The 19,709-nt window shown below is 37.4% G+C and overlaps 2 protein-coding genes across 2 annotated transcripts; one reads left to right on the top strand and one right to left on the bottom strand.

Moving 5' to 3' along the window:
• Window positions 1-1,318: 1,318 nt before the first annotated feature.
• Window positions 1,319-6,124, bottom strand: LOC147923867 (protein BREVIS RADIX-like). Its single transcript, XM_087494043.1, has 7 exons — window positions 5,905-6,124; window positions 5,151-5,299; window positions 3,595-3,760; window positions 2,408-2,799; window positions 2,076-2,205; window positions 1,646-1,968; window positions 1,319-1,544 (listed from the first exon to the last, which is right to left on the bottom strand). Exons 3-7 carry the CDS (start codon window positions 3,706-3,708, stop codon window positions 1,466-1,468), a joined length of 1,038 nt encoding a protein of 345 aa, XP_087350169.1. The 5' UTR covers window positions 3,709-3,760; window positions 5,151-5,299; window positions 5,905-6,124; the 3' UTR covers window positions 1,319-1,465.
• A 3,588-nt stretch (window positions 6,125-9,712) lies between these two features.
• On the top strand, window positions 9,713-17,929 carry LOC147923866 (uncharacterized). Its single transcript, XM_087496555.1, has 5 exons — window positions 9,713-10,321; window positions 10,451-10,649; window positions 10,734-10,852; window positions 10,966-11,146; window positions 16,116-17,929. The coding sequence occupies exons 1-5, from the start codon at window positions 9,713-9,715 to the stop codon at window positions 17,927-17,929; spliced, it is 2,922 nt and encodes a 973-aa protein (XP_087352681.1).
• Window positions 17,930-19,709: the final 1,780 nt, after the last annotated feature.

Below are 19,709 nucleotides of genomic sequence, written 5' to 3'. Positions count from 1 at the left end.
AACTCTAGTTTGTATTCGATTAAAACTTATATAAATAGCTAAAATAAGCAAATACTAAAGTTGACTTTTTTATTTATTATTCTATACAACATGTTGATCAGTTCTTTGAGAACAAGAACTAAAAATTCATATATTTTAAACCCCCTAAGAGGAGTAACAATATTTGGCAACAAAAACCATTAAAAATCACCCTAGAATTAATTAAATAACAAAAATCTGGCAAGCTAACTAAATAATTTACAATTAATTCTAGGAAGATTTTTTTTTTTATGTTTTTGACCGCTGAAAGATTTTTATGTTAATGAATTTCGAATAGAAATAAGATTTGTATTTCAAAATATCGGAAACTATGTCAAATTTATTATATACATATATATATATTTTCTTCTTATTGCCTATTGGATCGCGCTACTACTACTATCTATCATCTTCATCATCTTCTCTGAAGAACCTAGGCTAATTTGTCTCCATAGAGCTTGGGTTGGAATTGCAGAGAGAATTTATAATAGATGTGTAACAACAAATTAAAGTGTAAAAACGTTATTGGTTATAGTCATAGACAGACATCATCAACATTCGAACGTACGGGAACAAAAATATAATTTGTAATGAGAGTTAACCGAATTTAGTGTTATTAATTTACCGTTCCGATTGACCTAACAATATTTAGTGTAGCTTGACATCGTTTTTATATACTTTTAAAGAGATTATTAGATGTAATGAGAGGTTGCCAAGGAGGCCTTGAAGGATGACCATGATACTGCATTCATGGATGTTATGGAAGAAGGCAACACCTCGATACTTGAAGGAAGAGAAGACACAGAACATGCAAATATTGGAGGAGGCGGCGGCTCAGACATGTGCACATCATAAATGGAGTGGTTGAACAAGTGTGATGGCAACACTAAAGGACAGTCGTACGTACCCGTAGTTCTAGCTCTTAGTCGAGAAGGGGAGTGTTTTTTCAGATCTTATGATCAATAAGAAATGAACTTCCAACAAAGAGACTTGGGTTAATATAGGAAGCTTTGCCTACATGTATGTTTGCTTCTTGTATTTACCGCTTCAGAAATTCACAAGTTTTTTGGATTTGTTTTCTTTGATCCTCCTCCTAATTATAATCGTTTGCGTTGGTTTTTTTCTGTACTTTTTTTTTTAAGTTCTGGATAGGGTTTGAGTTAGCCTCGTAGAATTGAGAGTATGTTTGATGGCATTATAGTCCATAGTATGATTATATTCCTCATGGTCAAAGCTTTCGTCTGTATTATACTTTTAACTGTTAACGATAGTATATGTAGTCAGCTCTGATTACAGATGATGGTTCAAAACATTTGATTTATGTATAGATGTTAAGCTAATTAAGATGAACAAAAGATTAGCAAAATGTGTATAGCTGTATTGTTGTGTGACAGAGATTTAATTAATCAAAGATTTGGTAGAGAGAGACCATAATGTTTCTTTTATCTTAGAGGTACTGTGTTTGTATTCTCTCTCTGTTCTGCTCCCACCATGTCTTTGCATGCACTTCCCCAAATCGTTCCCGGCTGTTATATTTAACCAAAAAGCATATAGTCAAGTTAGTTACCGTATGATTATGGAAAAATCCAACCTAAATGCATAGTTTAGTAGATGTTTTTATTCATACCTGAATCTGACTCGACGTAGCTCTCTTGTCCCATCTGCTAATTGTCTGATGGTAATGTAAACACCGGGCTCGTCCTCTTCGATCCACTCAGCCTGCATTTCACTAGCATTGCTCATGGAGGGTGGATCATCTCTTGAAGAAGTGGTGGTTCGTGCTGCATCCATTGGAGGTCCTCCTCCATGATAACTTCCTGGTCCATAGTTGCTAGAACCGCCATAGAAGTGATGCGGGACATTTCCTGGTGGTCTGAAGTTGTGTCTTGGAGTCCAGTCTTTGCTTTCTCTCGCTGAATCCATCTTTGAGTAAGTTGAATCTCTCTGTGACTGAAAAATAAACTTGTGTTTACATTCTTTAGTGAATAAAAGACAAGATTCACAAAGGTTCTTGCCTGAAAAGAAAGACTTAAAATGTAATGGTCAAGATTAAAGACCTGATCTTCGGATCTTGCAGGCGTTTGTAGAGCTTGCCGGTTAAATCTTTGTACATTATAAAGCTCAACGATCTTGTCATAGTTCTCACCCCACCACCGTTGTGCTTGCCACTTATCAAACATCTCCCGGCTTTCAAAAGAGGACACAAGTAATGGTTAGTTTCAGCTTTAGAATGTCATGAAGTGAGATATATCTTAAGTGTCTCAAGCAATGTCCAACTAAACCCACCAACATACATATTCAAACAGTAGACAAGACATACAGATTCTGTTCAAGACTCTGATAAAATGAGCATAGACATAGAGGTTGTTGTTTTGAGTTGTTCAAATACCTGAAGCGGATCCGTTTGAGATCGTTTCCTCCAGTAGGAAGCGAAGCGAATGTGATATGAACACCAGGTTCTACTTGAGCCATCCACTCTTTAGGCCCTTCATCGTCCAGTACCACATCACAAGACTGTGCAGAGATAGATTCCCGATCATTTCCATAGATTGATGTAAATTTTGAGTCTGACCGTCCAGCTGGATGGTGAGAGGAGTTTGTGAAGTCCCAAGCAGGAGTTGAACCCGCACTTCCACCCATGTAAGGATATGGAACACCTTCAGAAGCATTATCATAATCCGGGAAATGTCTAAGTCCTTTCTTTAAGGGGCTGCTAGAGGAACCAGTGCATGGCTTGCATTGTTTATAAGCACCAGAGAATTTTAAAGCCATATCTTTGATCTGCATAACATAATAAATAGGCATCCAAAAAAAAACCAATTAGGCCTTTAACCATGACTAAGTATATTTTTTTAAGCCTAACGAAGTATAAAAGGATGTCTACTATGATGATTGGTCATTCTTAAAAGAACAATCAGTAAAGCTAACATAAGTATTATAAAAATACTTCATCTTGTCTTCTCAGTATGCAAAAACACAATCATACCGGCCCACTCTTTATTTTGAATTTTGTCTTTTGATTTTACTAAAATAGTTACCCCCACCCTTAAACCCTTTCTTTATTTCCTGTCTAGGTAAGAAGAATCTCAATCTACTAAAGCAGGTATTAAGATCAGTCTTAATTAGCAATATTCATCAAAGCATGCATGACCCCATCATAAGCTTTAATCAGCAACTATATAATCCTATAAATTTAAATTGTTGTAGTAGTTGGTTTGACTTTCATGTCTAGTCACGTTAAGGAGGAAACAATCACTGACATAAAAAACTATTAAAAGAGAGAGATCTGGATGCAAGATTCCAAAGTGAAGTGAAGTTGCATCATTGTAAGATCTCTCTGTCCTAAAACAACAGTAGTAACCCTCTATCTATCCTTTGGTAAATAGAATCTCTAAGATAAAAGAAACGAATATGAGTCAATCTATGGACCGTACGTTACTTATATCTAAAGTTTGTTGTTTCACGAGCAAGGGATAAAAAAAAAGCAATAGAATAAAGTGAAAGAAAATTAAAAAAAGCAGAGAAGGATCAACAAAGAAAGAAGAGATTCAGAGAGAGAGAGATAGAGAGAGAGACCTGTATGGTTAGGCTTTTGACGGCTTCTTTAGTATTGGGAGTGGTGCCTCCACGCGCTCCATGTTCAACTTCTTCACCTCCGTCTGCTTTGGTACAAGCTATACAAGAAAACATCTTTGCCCCTCTCTTATTTTTGTGTTTGTGTTTATCTCTGCCTTTTCAGCCCCTATAAAAACCAGAGTCTACTACTTAAAAACACATCTCACAACCAAACCTCTACTACTCTACTCAAAATGAATAATTAAAAAAAAAAAAAAAAAACGTAGAGTAGTGCTAAATCCACAATCCGACATTATAACACGGGTAGAGAGAGCTTATGTAATCATCATAGTACACATTTAAATAAATATAGGGAAAATGATGAGAGTTGTCCTACAATAGTAACAAGACAATTGTAAACATTAGTTAGAGAAGTTGGATACATATAAAAAGAGAAGTTGGATTTTTAAAATTGTCGTTTTCTTATAACGCAACACACAAACAGAAAAGGACAAAGTTGTTGATGACATATCTCTCTAGTCAGGAAACAACTACTACTCATGTTATAAATAGAAAAATGAAACTTGATTGATAAACTCTCATAAAGAACCAATGCTATATAAATATCTCAAGAACTAAATCCATCTATGAACAAAAAAAAAATTTGGGAAATCAATATATGTTTAAATTAGTGGAGTGATCTTGATAGAGACAAAAGTGTTAAAACTACAAGTTACACTTTTCTTTATTAAAAAAAAGAAGTTATAATTAGAACCCAAAAAAAAGAGCTTGGGGATCAGAGGATAGGACCCCAGTGCAAAAAAAAAAAAAAAAATGTGCAAATCCAAACACCTGAAATGGTATATAAAACACATTATTTTACAAGTAATATTATAGTCTAAAGAAGATCATAACAGAGACCAATGGTTCTTTATTCTACTTTAAATGTGTGCAGCAAAGATCCGATCCCTCAACTAACACAAAAGCTCGAAGAATAATTACATTTTTTTATTTTATTTTTTTGCAGTAGCCGAATTTTCTGACATTTTTCAAAAACTTAAATATTATTATGAGTCTACTCAAATAATATGTTCTGATTCCCATCCCCGTGCTTAACACAATTTAGAACCGATGAATTAAAAAAAATATATAGTAATAATTCGAATCAATGGAAAAGGAAAAATGAAATAAGGTTTTTAACAAGAAAAAGGAATATTGACAGTCACGTGTTAAGAAAAAGAAAAGGAGTTTGGTTACTATATTTAGGGTTTATGAGTGATGATGGACCAATCTAAACCGTGTCGCGACATGAGAAAAGCTCTTTGGATATATATATTCGAAAGTAAACAAAACAAAAATTGCAAAAACATTCGCGAATCACGAAAAAAAAACAACTCTGTTTTGATATATCAAAAGCAAAGGCAAACAAAAAAACTGATACAAAAGCCATTATTATTCTCACCTTAGAAAACGACTCCTTCTTCATGGAATATTTTTTATTTAAAAAAAAAAATCATTTTAATCAAAAAACAAATACCTAAAACATTAAATTTTGATTAGAATGGAATACTACTAACCTTTTATTTTTTCGATATCTGAGAAACAACAAAAAAGTTGACTGGAAGATTTATGTTTTGCTCTATGGAAGGAAGGATTGGTCTATTTAGGACGCCGGCACGAGTGGGGTTCGGCTCTGTGTCTAAGCCTATAAATAGACCATCAATGGCTGCAGAGAGTAAATAGAGAGAGAGATTAGTGTGTTGTGTTGTGTAGTGTTACAGACACAGTAGTTCTGTAATAAATGTATAGTAGAAAACAAAAGGACGAATACAATTTATGATTATTATTATTATTTAGCAGCGTTTTATTTTCTCAAAAAAAAAAAAGGATTAAAAGTAATGGAACAACAATAAATACCGGGAAATTTTTGAATTTATTTTTATTCAAATTGAATGTAACATTTTTTCCTGGAAAGCTTCTGATTAATTGGGTTTAGTGAGAAAATTTTATGGAAACTTATTTGGTTTTTATCAGAGAGAAACGACGAATCGAATCTGTCAAAAAATCAAATCAATCAAAGTGTGACACTGTAATTTAAAAAAAAAAAAAAAAAAAAAAGACAGCAAAAAAAATCTCTCTGAATCTTTCTTTTGTTTTTTTTTTCCGGGACAGTTTTATGAAAAGATCGATCGGTAAAAAAAAAATTCAGTGTCTAATAGTTTCTACAGAACAAGAAAAAACAAAACAAAAAAGAACAAAGTAACGAATCTCTCTGTTTTATTATTTTTCCCGAGAAAATTTCTCATAACACCTCTGTGTAGTAGTACTGACCTGAACGTCTTCTTCTTCGTGTAAAAATGGAATCTGTATTTGAAGCTCCAAATCAAAAAATCTTTAGAAAGTAGAAACCTTCATCTTCTCGGAGATAAATTTTTAACGAGAACGAAGGAACGAAACCGGGTTAAGAATTCGGGTTATCGGGTGACCCGGGAACTGAAACGGAGCTCTGAGTTTTGTTTTGTTTACTTAACTAGAGGACGAAGAGAAAGAGAAGAGACAGAGAGGTTCGAAGAGTATTTATATATCTATTTTTAACGGCGTTAAATGTTTTAAAAGACCGTGACTTAACGGAGTTTGTTTTTTTGGTGTGCCGATGAAAGGTTGGTCTCGGGGAGAGACGGCAGCGAGGGCCCATGTTGTCCACCCGGTGACGGAGATGGCTTACGTGTGCTGTAAGTTGATTACGTGGCGGTTTACCATTGGTTTAAGACAGCTGAAACCGGGTCGGGTTTTGGTCACGATATATTTGACAAGGCTTAGGGAACCGTCGCATCACCATTCGCTTTGCTTTTGTTTTGTCATGTACATGTGTGTGTGTTGTTGTTGTGGGTTCTCTCATCTCATCATCTCTCTCTCTCTTTCTTTTTCTTTTTAGTTATTTAAGATTATTATATACATATGTTTTCATCGTTTTGTCTTGTTTTGGTTATGATCCATGTGTGTGTGACATATTTTTTAATTTTGTTTTATCATGTTTCTACAAAATGAGTAAAGAAGCATCCGCTTGTGATGAATAGAGAGAAACGATGAATTCATAGTGTGAAAGTGTTTCAAGTTGAAGTGTGTTTGCTTAGCTTAGATAGTGTCCCCATCGTGGATTAATGTTGGCATGGTGGATGAGAGAATTTAAGTATGGGATGCATATACAACTATTTCTATTTATTTTTCCACATGTGATGTGGTTTTTTTTGTCATGTTTATTAGGCTAATGTTTATGGTACATTTATGCACTGTAATGCTTTCGAGTGTTTCTTATTTATGTCTTTTTCTTGATTGGTTAACCAAAACTTTCTCTAGTACACAAGATCTTTGCAAAATTGACGTTTAGTTATGTATATATATATTTTTTTTTATCTCATACCATATGTTATGTAATTTCAAAAATATACTCCGGACAAGCAAACACTTAATTTGATACTTTCACTCAACTATGGGATTATTAAAAGTTAAAGTGTAATGTGAAATGAGTTTTCCGGACAAGCATTCTTAATATTGGGGATAATTAATAATGATGATATATTTGGGATAAAAACAGTGATGGTGGTTATGGTATCATCTAAAGATGCAAAAAAATATTAATAAAGATATTACTTCAATTTTCACTGAACGTTACAATTAACATACTAATCATAAAATTTCCGAAGAAAGTACACAGTTGAACTGGAACTCTATAACAAATTAAAAATCATATTTAGCTATAACATAAAAGGTTAATCACCATGCATGAGAAGTTTCACATAATCATATGTAGCTTGAAAGTAAGTATGTATAGTCCGAATCATTTAAAAATTGTAGGATAATATGATGGTGAACGAGCTTGACTTTACTTAGTCGTGTTGTTCATCGATTTTTTTTTCGTTCTTTTAGATAAAAATTGTAGAAAAAAAACTCACTTGATTCCTATATATAAAAAGATGCATGGTAGGTTGATTCGTTCTTTGGGAGGTTGCTACTTTGGAGGCTATTGGCAAGAAGATTGGTATCATCCGGGATATTGATGAAGAATCTGGCAGTGTTTGTGTTACTGTCAATGATTTTAATCCCATTGTTTTCCAGTTGTTGGTGCCGTTTGAATCTGGAGATGAAGTGGTGGTGACTCTCGAGTATGAGAAGCTTTCTGGCTTTTGTGGGATTTGTTCTCGTCTTACACATGATGAGAAATCTTGTCCAGAGAAGATTAAGGATGTTGGGAAGCAGGTCTTAGATCAGCAAACTGACAAGAGAGGAGCTCAGTGACAACAAGGTAGTGGGAATCCAGGGGGTTGGGAGAAACCGAGGAAGGTTGTGAAGCGAGCTTTGGACTTCCAAGCCTTTGAGTTTACTGCTGGTGCGAGTGGGGCGGGTCCTTATCAGCAGGCTCGATCCCATGGTTCAGTTCGAGATCAGAAAAGGACGTATAGTGCAGTTACAAGGGATTCGGGAGATAAGCGAGAGGTTCAAAGGGGACAAGGGAGCTATTTGGGACAGGTTAACTCTTTCCCTCTTAACCGTAAGGGGAAAGGGAAGGCTTGGCCAAAACCACTTTACAAGGCTAAAAGTGGTCTCATTGAGAAGCAATCTCAAGTGTTGATGGGTGATGGTTCTGAAGCGATTGATCAGGGGACTGCTCAACAAGAAACAGCTATGGAGAGTTCACCTTCTCACGGGATTAACCAGGATTTGATAGGATCAGAGTTTGATGAGGCAAACGATGATCTTCTTGAGGAAGGTGACAATTTGTTTGCTAATCCTCCAGAAGAGGGGGAGATTGCGGCCTCACAAACCACTGGGGGCTTGGGAGATGTGGGTGCGGGTGAGTTTGCCCTCAATGTGGAGGATCTGAAAGGTATTTCCTCTTCCTCCTTATTGCTTGATCTGGACGTGAATGTAGTTCAATCTGCTCTGCAAGAGGTCACCATAAGCACTAAGAGAGATAAGGGGTTACGGAGACCTACTACTATATCTAAAAAAGTAGTTAGAAACCCTAGTTTGATTTTAGCATCCCCTGGTAAACGTTTGCTAGCTAAAGCTTTATCTAAACCTGCAGGTGAAGGTAACAAACAGACTGGGAGGGGGAAAGAAGGGATCAAGGCTGGGAATGGCAAGTCTGCTGGCATTGGAGTAAGACCAGCGAAAACAGGGATGGGGGCTCTCCCGAAACCGCCGGCTAAAACGTGAAGGTCCTTAGTTGGAACTGTCAGGGCATTGGGGTTGATCTGACAGAGAATTATTTGGGGGATTTGTGGAGGAAGCATCGACCAGATATTTTGTTTTTATCAAAGACAAAAAAATGTTCTTCTTATTTACAAAAATTTCAATCTAAATTTGGTTTTAATAAATTGTTTACTGTTGAACCCCGAGGGGCTAGTGGTGGTTTGGTTTTATTTTATAAGGATGAAATAAATCTTTCAGTTCTATTTCATAATGACCGTATAATTGATACAAAAGCTGTTTTTGGTCATCATTTGGTTTATTTATCTTTTGTTTATGGTGACCCGGTTCCCCAACATCGCGGAAAAGTGTGGGACAAATTAACGGATATTGGATCTTTTCGCATTGATCCTTGGTTTCTTACTGGAGACTTTAATGAATTAATTGGTAATCATGAGAAGCAGGGTGGTGCCTTGCGGTCAGCTTCTTCCTTCAAACCTTTTATTTCAATGATTAAGGATTGTGGGTTGCTTGAATTTCCATGTTATGGGGATCAATTATCCTGGCGTGGGAATCGGTGTAATAATCAAGTGATTCGTTGCCGACTAGACCGGGCTTTAGGTAATGAAGACTGGCATGCTCTCTATCCCAACTCGAAAGTAGAGTATTTGGAGATGATAGGTTCGGATCATAGTCCAATCTTAGCAACTTGTTTGACGGCGGTCCGAAGGAGGCAAAGACAATTTCGGTTTGATAAGCGGTGGTTGGGAAGGAGGGCTTAGCTGGAGCGGTTGAGTTTGGATGGAATCGTACACGGAATTTTAGGACTCCGGGTTTTGTTGATAAAATAAGGAACTGTAGGAATTCAATTTCCTGGTGGAGGAAAAATAATGTCAGGACTGGTCCATCGGTTATTTCTTCTTTGAAGACTGCTCTGCATGATGCGAAGATGGATGATTCAGTTTCACTGGAAGATATTCGGGGAATTGAGAGGAAATTGAAAGAGGCATACAGGGATGAGGAGATTTATTGGCAACAAAAGAGCAGAAAATTTCGGTTAAGAGTTGGGGATAAAAATACATCATATTTCCATGCATCCACTAAACAAAGGCGGGTTCGGAATAGGATAATTGGTTTATTTGGTGCAAATAATGTTTGGGATGAATCAGCGTCGGGTATGGAACATATAGCTACAACATATTTTGAGGATCTGTTCAAGAAATCCGACGGTGGAGGTATTTCTGAGATGCTCCAAGCAATTGATCCGAAAGTTACGGCAGGTATGAACAGAGATCTTATCCGGGATATCTCGGAAAGGGAAGTCAGACAAGCTTTGTTTGCTATGCATCCGGAGAAAACTCCAGGTCCTGATGGGATGACAGCTTTGTTCTTTCAAAGATTCTGGTCTTCTCTCAAAGGAGATTTAGTGGCTTTAATTGCTGAGTTTTTTCGCACTGGCAGTTTTGATCCGCTTTTAAATGAGACTAATATATGTCTTATTCCTAAAGTGGATCGGCCTCAGCGGATGACGGAGTTTAGGCCTATAAGCCTATGTAATGTAAGCTATAAGATTATTTCAAAAGTGTTGTGTTTCCGTTTAAAACGCCTATTGCCTCGCTTGATTTCAGAAACACAATAAGCTTTTGTTTCTGGACGGTTAATTACTGATAACATCCTGGTGGCTCAGGAGATGTTCCACGGATTAAATACTAATAGTCGGTGTAATTCGGAATTTTTGGCATTTAAAACGGATATGGGTAAGGCATATGATCGGGTAGAGTGGGATTTTCTAGAGGCGGTTCTGGTCAAGTTGGGATTTGATAGGAAATGGATTTCGTGGATTATGTGGTGTGTATCGTCGGTCTCGTACCAAGTTCTTCTGAATGGTCAGCCCAGAGGTTTTATTAGACCTCAGAGGGGGTTACGACAAGGGGATCAACTATCACCATATTTATTTATCCTTTGCACAGAAGTCTTGATAGCTAATATTAAGAAGGCTGAAAGGGAGGAAAAATTGACGGGTATTACTATCGCCCGTGATAGTCCTACTGTTTCGCATTTGCTGTTTGTAGATGATAGTCTGTTTTTTGTAAAGCAACTTTCCAGGAGTGTAGGACGGTTATGGATATAATCGGTTCCTATGGCAAAGCTTCAGGTCAAGAGGTTAATTTGACTACATCATCTATTATGTTTGGGAAAAAGGTTACTACGGATATTCGATCCCAGTTAAAATCCGTTATTGGGATTGATAAGGAGGGAGGCATGGGTTCTTACTTGGGTATCCCTGAGAATCTTCAAGGTTTGAAAACTAAGGTTTTTAGCTACGTTAAGGATCGGCTCGATGATCGTGTAAATGGCTGGTCTGCAAAGTGTCTGTCGAAGGGTTTGGAAAACCTAAAAACACTATTTATATGTCCTAAAACACGTCAGGGACTTGTTTTGCAATTATGGAAAACTTTGGGGCAGATTTGTAAAACTTCCAAATTTGTGATTCTTCATCGCCTAAAGAGGGTGTCGATCGATGCTAAGGCAGTGTCGATCGACACTCCCTCTCTGTTCTGACTCCAAGTTCTTTTCCTCCGAATTATTGCTCCAAACTGATCCAAATCGCTCCACTTTGCTCCATCCATGCTAAAAACCTGTAAAGACTCAAAAACAATCTAGAAACAAATGAAAAGACACTAAAAGACTCCTTATATCATGGTTAAAAACCACAAAAACCATGATATATCAACTCCCCCAGACTTAGCCTTTGCTTGCTCTCAAGCAAAACAAAAACTTAGACCTGTGAAAGAAGTTTGAAAACAGGGAACTCACTCAATTGCATGATGATTCTTATTTGCACTCTTCATTTACTTGACTCAAGAACTTACTTCTTATACTTAACCATGATAAACATCAACATTCCTTACTCAAATCCCACAATCCTCTGGAATCTCTGAAATCTCCATTGTCATCTCATTAGTCAATATTAAAGCACAAATAAGGTGAATTCTTACCTTGGATGTATTGATCAGTGGCATGTGGACTCTCTTCAGGCAAGACATTCTTCTTACATCTCCTTTCCTCTTCCTTTTCTCACTTCCATTTTTTTTTTTTTTTTTTTTTGGATATAATTTTTTTTTAAGCAAAGGTGTAGCGAATACCGGGGTCATCGGTAATTTACCTACCCCTCGCTTCCAAGCTTTGTGTGATCATTTGACTCAAGAGTAGAATAATGAGGTCACTGGTAATTTACCTACCTCTCTAAACTGATCAAAATCATCTCATCTTTTATTCTCTTTATATTTTTTTTAAAAGCACTGAAGGGAAGAGAGAGGGGAGAAATACTTTGAAAAATTGCATTGTCTTGTATGGCCTGAAGAAGAAGTCTAGTCCACTGATTTCCAACCCCAAAGTAAGAGATTAAGTCCGGTTAAAATCCTGATAAAAGTTGAGACAACGTTAGATCAATCAGATATCCATTGAATAAGGGCTTTCAGGATTGTTGATAAGGCTCATAGTCTTTCTAAGCTTCAGTTCTGAGATCAAGCATAAACAAATAATCATTAGAGTGTTAGCCAAATAAGAGAAATCATTAGTCAAGATCATAATTCCCAAAGACAAAAAGAAAAATTTTGAAAAATTTGACTCAAACTTTATGGTTTTGACTGACATAACTGAAACTCAAAAACAAAAAAAACATAGTTAGTAACTAACCTCCCCCAGACTTAAACAACACTGTCCCCAGTGTTATCAAGTAAGAGGAAAGCAAAAATAAAATAAAATAAATAAAAATCAAAAGCAAAAGAAAAAGAAAAACCTACCAGTGGGTTGCCTCCCACTAAGTGCTTGTTTTCAGTCATTAGCTTGACTGTGTTGGAGTTCAGGCATCCGTAGGAGCAAAACATGGCATTGAAGTCCTCTTCATCCAAGGTGGTGTATAAGCTTTAGGTGCATGAGGCTTGCCAAGGATGTTAGGAACAGGACCAGGACAGGACTTAGGTATGGGAGGGTATCTTTTCTGTCCTGCAAAATCATCAACAGAAGAAACAAGCGCTCTACGATAATCTCGTGGCTTGGTTAACTGCAAAACAGTTTTATCTCTTTGAAATTCTTGTTGATGATAGGAGGAAGTTTAGGATAAGAAGATGCATACCTTGGCCTTACCTGAGGGCTCTGGAGTGTGGATTGATGACTCTTCTGTTTGGGAATAGGTTTCTAACTTGGAGCATCAGTTTTGGACAAGCTTTGTCGCGGTCGTGGAGGGGTGTCGATCGATACTCTCTTGGTGGCATCGATCGACACTGAGCCTGATGCTCGTATTGCAGAAACTTTTTCAACAGAAAAAGTCTGTCCATCAATAGTAGGAGCCCTCCTCAATGTATCCATCTCAAAACTCATACTCAAACCATCCACATCCAGTGCTATGTGTCCCTTCTTCACATCAATGACTGCACCAGCTGTAGCCAAGAAAGATCTTCCTACGATGAGAGGATCTTTAGGCTCTTGGTCATACTTCAGCACCACAAAGTCAGTAGGTATCAAGAAATTTCCAACCTTAACTGGAATATCCTCTAAAACACCTTCAGGAGTTCTTCGGGAGCGATCAGCCAAGATAAGAGAAATCTGAGTTGGCTTGAATTCTGTCATCCCAAGTCTCACAGCAACAGAATGTGGCATCAAGTTGATGCTAGAACCAAGGTCACAAAGTGAGTGTGCAAACCTTCCTGTAGAGATAGAGCGATCAAGTACAAAGCTTCCAGGATCTGGTAACTTCTTAGCAGTCTTACATTGAATGATTGCACTCACTTCCTTAGAGACAACCACCTCCTGCTTCTTCTCTTTCTTCTTCTGTACAGGCTGGTTCAACAGAATTGCACTGACATCTTTTGTAAGAAGTGCTCCTTCTTCAGGGCTCAAACCATTGGATACCATTCTCCTCACATACCGCTTAAGAGGTGGTGAAAGCTTTACTGCATCAATTAAAGGCATCTCAATCATCACCTTGTCCATCATTGCTTTGCATCTAGCTTCCTCCATCTCTTGCTTAGACTTTATTGGCTTGGGAAAAGGAACCTTAGGCTTGTAGACCCTTTCAACTGTTGGAACCTGAGATTTCGCAGCTTTTGGTTCCATCTGAGATGAGTGTCGATCGACACCCAGGTGGTGTCGATCGATGCCATCATCTGAAACCGAGAGATTGGCCGATTTTTCTCCTTGTTCTGCAGAAAAAAATTTCACCATCATCTTCATCTCTCACTGATATGGCACTGCAAGCATGTCTGGGGTTTGACTCAGTTCTTGCTGGAAGATAATTCTCTTGCCGTTTTACAGACCCAGCAGTCTGTGCAACTTGAACCTCCAGCTTCTTAACATGAACATTCAATGCTTCTATCTTTCCATTCAGCTCAGTGTAGACATTGTCAATCTTTCCATTGAATGTCACTGTCAAATTCTCTTGTCCTTGCAAAAGCTGCTCAAGCATGGCTTCCATTCTACTCTCTGAAGAATTCTTAGGAGGTGGAGACTGATAAGATGAGTTCCCATAGGTCCTTGTATAGCCATTGTTTTGTTGCTGCTTCTGGTCACCATTGTAAGGTCTGTTTCCTTGCTGATTACCGAATCTCTGTCCCTGATTCCCATAGACATAGTTCACATCTTCCTCTTGGTGTCCTTGATCAGGTTCTGGCTCATATGTCTCAACCTCAGCAGCAAAATGAACAGATTTCTTACCCAAAAGGAGATTATGCACTGAATCCAGCTTAGCATTAACAGAAGCTAACTGGTTTGAATCAAATCCTCCATGCAATCTCTTCCTTTCAGCATCTGCTCCCTTAGTGCTATTGCTAGAAGCTAAATTCTCAATCAAAACTTCAGCGTCTTCTGGAAATCTTGTTTTGAAGTTTCCATGACTTGCAGCATCCAAAGCTAACTGATACTTTCAGTCACACCCTCTGAAGAAGATACTCAACAGTTGTACCCTTGAAAAACCATGGTGTGGACAGTCCCTCTGATAAGCTTTGAATCTCACCCAAGCTGCCTTGAAAGCTTCATCTGGTCTTTGCTTGAAAGTGGATAGCTTGACTCTCAACTTATCTGACATTGCATAATCATAGAAATGGTTGAGGAAAGCCACTTTGACTTGTTGCCAAGATGTCAAAGATCCAGCTGGCAACTGCTTCAACCACTGAGATGCCTCTCCTGCAAGTGAGTATGGGAAGAGCTTGCAGAATATGAAGTCCTCAGTCACTCCACTAGCCTTGATACTGGTCACAAGATCCTCAAAATGCTCAATATGGTCTAGAGGCTTCTCATTGGGCAAAGCAGAGAAAGGTCTCTGCCCAACTAGTTGAAAGTACGCAGGTTTCAACTCAAAATCATTCCTCTGAAAAGGGGGAGGAACAATAGCAGACCGGTTCTCATACACCAGATCAGTCTGATTGTAGTCAGCAATGGTCCTGATCAGATCCCGGTTGTTCTCCTGTCGTCGAACTGGGTTATGTACGTGGTTGGCAGCTCCACGCACGTCTGCAGGTTGGTGTCGATCGATGCCACCTGGTTGGTGTCGATCGACACCCAGATCCGGATTATCAACGACACCAGCTTGCTGGTTCACAACAGCCTGCTCGTTGACAACAGGTTCAGGGATCACGTTCCTTTCTGCATCAAGCTTTTGGCCATGCTCATTGCGCAAGTGGCCCTCTTGATCCCTCAAAACACCAGCCTCATCACGCATAAGAATGATTGTATTAACCATCTTCAGAGATTTAGCTGCCTTTCTGTTCTCACGTTCCAGTTTTCCCAACTCTTTGTTTGTCAAATTCAAAGTAGGACCAGATTTGTTGCTCCTTGTGTGAGGTCTAGGAGGCATGCACCTGAAACACCAAAGAGAAGAAAAACAAAAACGTGTAAGCAGAAAATAAAAAGAAAAGTTTAGACGAAATTAAAAACTTAAATCTAATGGTAGATCAGAGAGTCCCCGACAACGGCGCCAAAATTTGATAGAATGAAACTTGAGGGTTTGGAAAACCTAAAAACACTATTTATATGTCCTAAAACACGTCAGGGACTTGTTTTGCAATTATGGAAAACTTTGGGGCAGATTTGTAAAACTTCCAAATTTGTGATTCTTCATCGCCTAAAGAGGGTGTCGATCGATGCTAAGGCAGTGTCGATCGACACTCCCTCTCTGTTCTGACTCCAAGTTCCTTTCCTCCAAATTATTGCTCCAAATTGATCCAAATCGCTCCACTTTGCTCCATCCATGCTAAAAACCTGTAAAGACTCAAAAACAATCTAGAAACAAATGAAAAGACACTAAAAGACTCCTTATATCATGGTTAAAAACCACAAAAACCATGATATATCAGGTATCCCTGAGAATCTTCAAGGTTCAAAAACTAAGGTTTTTAGCTACGTTAAGGATCGGCTTGATGATCGTGTAAATGGCTGGTCTGCAAAGTGTCTGTCGAAGGGCGGAAAGGAAATTATGATTAAATCAGTGGCTTTGGCATTACCGACCCATGTTATGTCGTGCTATAAACTACCTCAGGAATTGACTTCTAAGTTGACAAGTGCAATTTCCACCTTTTGGTGGAAATCCAATAATAAAGCTCGTGGTATGCATTGGGTTGCGTGGGACAAATTATGTAAAGATAAAGTTGAAGGGGGACTTGGCTTCCGAGCTCTGGAACAATTTAATGAGGCTATGTTGGCCAAACAGTTTTGGCGTCTAATCCACTATCCAACGTCTTTAATGGCTAAGGTGATGAAAAGTCGATATTTTAGGAACAAACATCCTCTTATGGCAAAAAAACCATATAACCCGTCTTTTGCTTGGAGAAATATTTATTCCACCAAGGGTTTGGTGGATCAGGGGGCGCGATGGGCGGTAGGCACCGGTAAATCCATCTCGGTTTGGCGTGATCCATGGATTCCGGATACTTGTCCTAGACCAGCGAATGGTCGAGGGAAGATGTGGCTTCCGAGTTTAATGGTTAATCATTTAATTAATCCGGCGACTAAGGATTGGCATTTACCTACTTTGGAGGAGTTTTTTGATCCGGGGGATATACAACTAATTCGGAGTATGCCGGTTAGTAGAACGCATCAACCGGATAGATTAATATGGCATTATACTAAATCTGGGAAATATTCCGTCAAATCAGGATACCGGATAGCTCGGGAATTGATTACGGATGTAGAGTATGGGCCGACGTGTACGGCTTTGCGGCCCCAATCGTGGAAACTTGATGTACCCTCCAAAATCCAACACTTTTTTTGGCAGATTGGTTCAGGTACTTTACCTGTGTTAGAGCGTCTTGCACATCGGGGGGTTCGGTGTGACACCGTGTGTAAGAGATGTGGGTCTGCAGTGGAAACTATAAATCACACGCTCTTTGAGTGCCCTAGGTCTCGATGTATTTGGGAGTTGTCCCCTATCCGGTTGGACCCGGGGGGTTTTCCATACACATCGATTTATGCAAATTTAGATTTTATTTTTTGGCGGGCGTCATTGCATTCTGGGGTTTCGGATATAGGACTTCAACTACCTTGGATTATTTGGTCAATTTGGAAAGATAGGAATAAGAAAGTGTTCCAGGGAGTTGAGGTAGAACCTCTTGAGATCTTGAATCAAGCGGCTACGGATAAACTATTGTGGGAAGAGGCCAAGTCTTTCTCGGTGAATTTTCTGGATCCTCCGTCCTTTTCGGAGGACAGGGGTAACTCTCCCCGATGCCAATTCGATGGTTCTTGGAAAGGTACAGACCCCTACCAGGGTTTGGGATGGTGGTGTTGTAATGGAGATCTTAAAACGATCCTTTTGGGAGCACGGAGCCACCGTCGGAGTATATCCCCTCTTCATGCAGAATTACAAGCGCTGATCTGGGCAATGGAGTCCTTACTGGTGGCGGGAGTAGATTGTCAGGCTTTTGAGACGGATAGTGTCGAGTTAGTAGCGATGGTGCAGACGCCGGAAGACTGGCCGGCTTTTTCTAATCTGCTGGAGGATTTCTTTTTGCTTCGAAGTTCCTATTCCTCCTTCAGCCTCACCAAGATTCCACGAGATGCAAATGCCCGAGCTGATTGCCTAGCTCGATCTTCACGATCTCTATCTTCAGAATCTGACTTTGTAAACTCGTATCCTCCTGTTTGGGCAACCAATCTTGGAGTTCTATTTTAACTATTATAGTCTGGTTGAAAAAAAAAAAAAAAAAAATGCATGGTAAACTAAAACACAAACTTTTGATTATAAAATTACTAAATATTAGTAGGCATTAGGAGATCCTTCTCCTAAGTTTCATAGGCTTATAATATCGTTAACGTTAATTCGCGGTTAAGTAATAGGCATTAGACTTCTCTGTCATAATATATGATTTATGATCACGTTAAAGTTGTACATGAACTAACTAGTTGTGTAAATCCGTACACTAAGTAAGCTAATTAGTTAATCCTTTTATAACAAATTTTGAATTAAGCAAACAATGATTTAACATCACTATAAAAAAAAAACATCGTAGTCAATTCCTCTAAATTCTTACATAAACCAAAATAAATTTGTCAATACCTACATAAAGTCATAAACTAATACACTTTAATGAAAAAATATGTATATATATAAATCAGTTTAATAAATTTTAAAATTATTATTTTAGTTTGTGGATGATATTACATCAGTAAAATTAAGACGAAGTTCTTTTAGGATGGATCGTTTATCAAATTTTATGATCAATACCAAAGTTTGTTAGTTTGTCCTAATCACTGAAGTTTTGTATGTGAAACAAAATGAAAATTTATATACTGAATATTACTATACTATAAATAGTAAAAAATTACAGTAAATATTTATGATTTATTTTGTTGTTCAACTTTTCTTCTGATCAAACATCCAGTAGTATATTTTACTACAAGCATCTAACTAATTTTTTTTTTATTGATCGAACTGTCGTTTGATCTGTTATCATAAACATGGAAACTTGATCTAAGGTGCAGTGTATAAAAGCAATTTAGTTTAAGCATGTTCGACGATGCTAAACTTTCTTAAAAAGAAATAAAATCAGACATCAATATAAAATGCATCTCTTTAACCCAAAACGTTGGGGGTGGGAACTTGGCTTTATTCCTGGGGCTAACCTGTCTTTAAGCAAAGAATGCTTCGAACAGAGGGACAGCAAAACTCCAAATAAAATATCCAATACATATATGAGCATGAGTGAGAAAAATAATATTAATGCCATATATATATATATATATGTGTGTAGTAATTGTAATACAAAATTTCTGTGATTTAAGCTCTATATATACATATATATATATGTTAATCATTTTAAGAAATTCTATCAAAACCTAAATTTTTATGACATCTTGGGTTCAAAGCTTATATTTTTGGTTATTACTATAACATAATAGTTTAAGTCGAAAATATCTATTTTTTATTAAAGAACTGCATCAACTTTGAATATATATAATTTTTTAATTAATCTTTCAATGAAGAAGAGATGTACGAGAGATCGAAAGGTTTTGCAAACAAATAGACTATAGACAAACATTTGAAAAATAATATATTATATGGTAAAATACAAATTGTTTTAACGTTTATTATAGTTGAGACTTGAGAGATTTGATTAATTTGCAAGAAAAGTATAGTCAATGTCCCCAAAAACGTTTCCCATCTTGTCTTACATCATATTTTGTCTTTTAGATTTGTTTTACTTATAAAAATTACTAACATGTTTTTCAGCTTTAGGGCTTTTATTTTATTTTTTACGTTCCGTTTTAGACATCTTTTCATTTTTCACTACATATATAGTTAATTAGATCAGATTCCATTTATGTATAAGAAAACATTTGAATATCATAATATTCATGTAAATTAAATTCCTAAACTACCATCTTTTTAATTTTGTTTTAAACTACCATCAAAATCTTCAAATTTCCAACAATATATTACAATGCACTTGTGT

This window comes from Camelina sativa, chromosome 17 (genome assembly GCF_030686135.1).
Source record: "Camelina sativa cultivar CO46 ecotype springtype chromosome 17, ASM3068613v1".
Taxonomy (NCBI): Eukaryota; Viridiplantae; Streptophyta; class Magnoliopsida; order Brassicales; family Brassicaceae; genus Camelina; species Camelina sativa.
Note: the sequence above shows the minus strand (reverse complement) of the source record. Positions and strands in the feature narration are given on the sequence as shown.

Excerpts from the sequence above, each read along its gene's own strand:
- LOC147923866 (XM_087496555.1), top strand. The coding sequence starts at position 9,713 with ATGGATGATTCAGTTTCACTGGAAGATATTCGGGGAATTGAGAGGAAA. Across the intron at positions 10,650-10,733 it reads GTACCAAGTTCTTCTGAATG|AAGTCTTGATAGCTAATATT; the intron begins GTCAGCCCAGAG and ends TCCTTTGCACAG. Across the intron at positions 10,853-10,965 it reads TAGATGATAGTCTGTTTTTT|GTTACTACGGATATTCGATC; the intron begins GTAAAGCAACTT and ends TTTGGGAAAAAG.
- LOC147923867 (XM_087494043.1), bottom strand. The coding sequence starts at position 3,708 with ATGTTTTCTTGTATAGCTTGTACCAAAGCAGACGGAGGTGAAGAAGTT. Across the intron at positions 2,800-3,594 it reads TCAAAAGCCTAACCATACAG|ATCAAAGATATGGCTTTAAA; the intron begins GTCTCTCTCTCT and ends TATGTTATGCAG. Across the intron at positions 1,969-2,075 it reads CTGCAAGATCCGAAGATCAG|TCACAGAGAGATTCAACTTA; the intron begins GTCTTTAATCTT and ends TTTATTTTTCAG.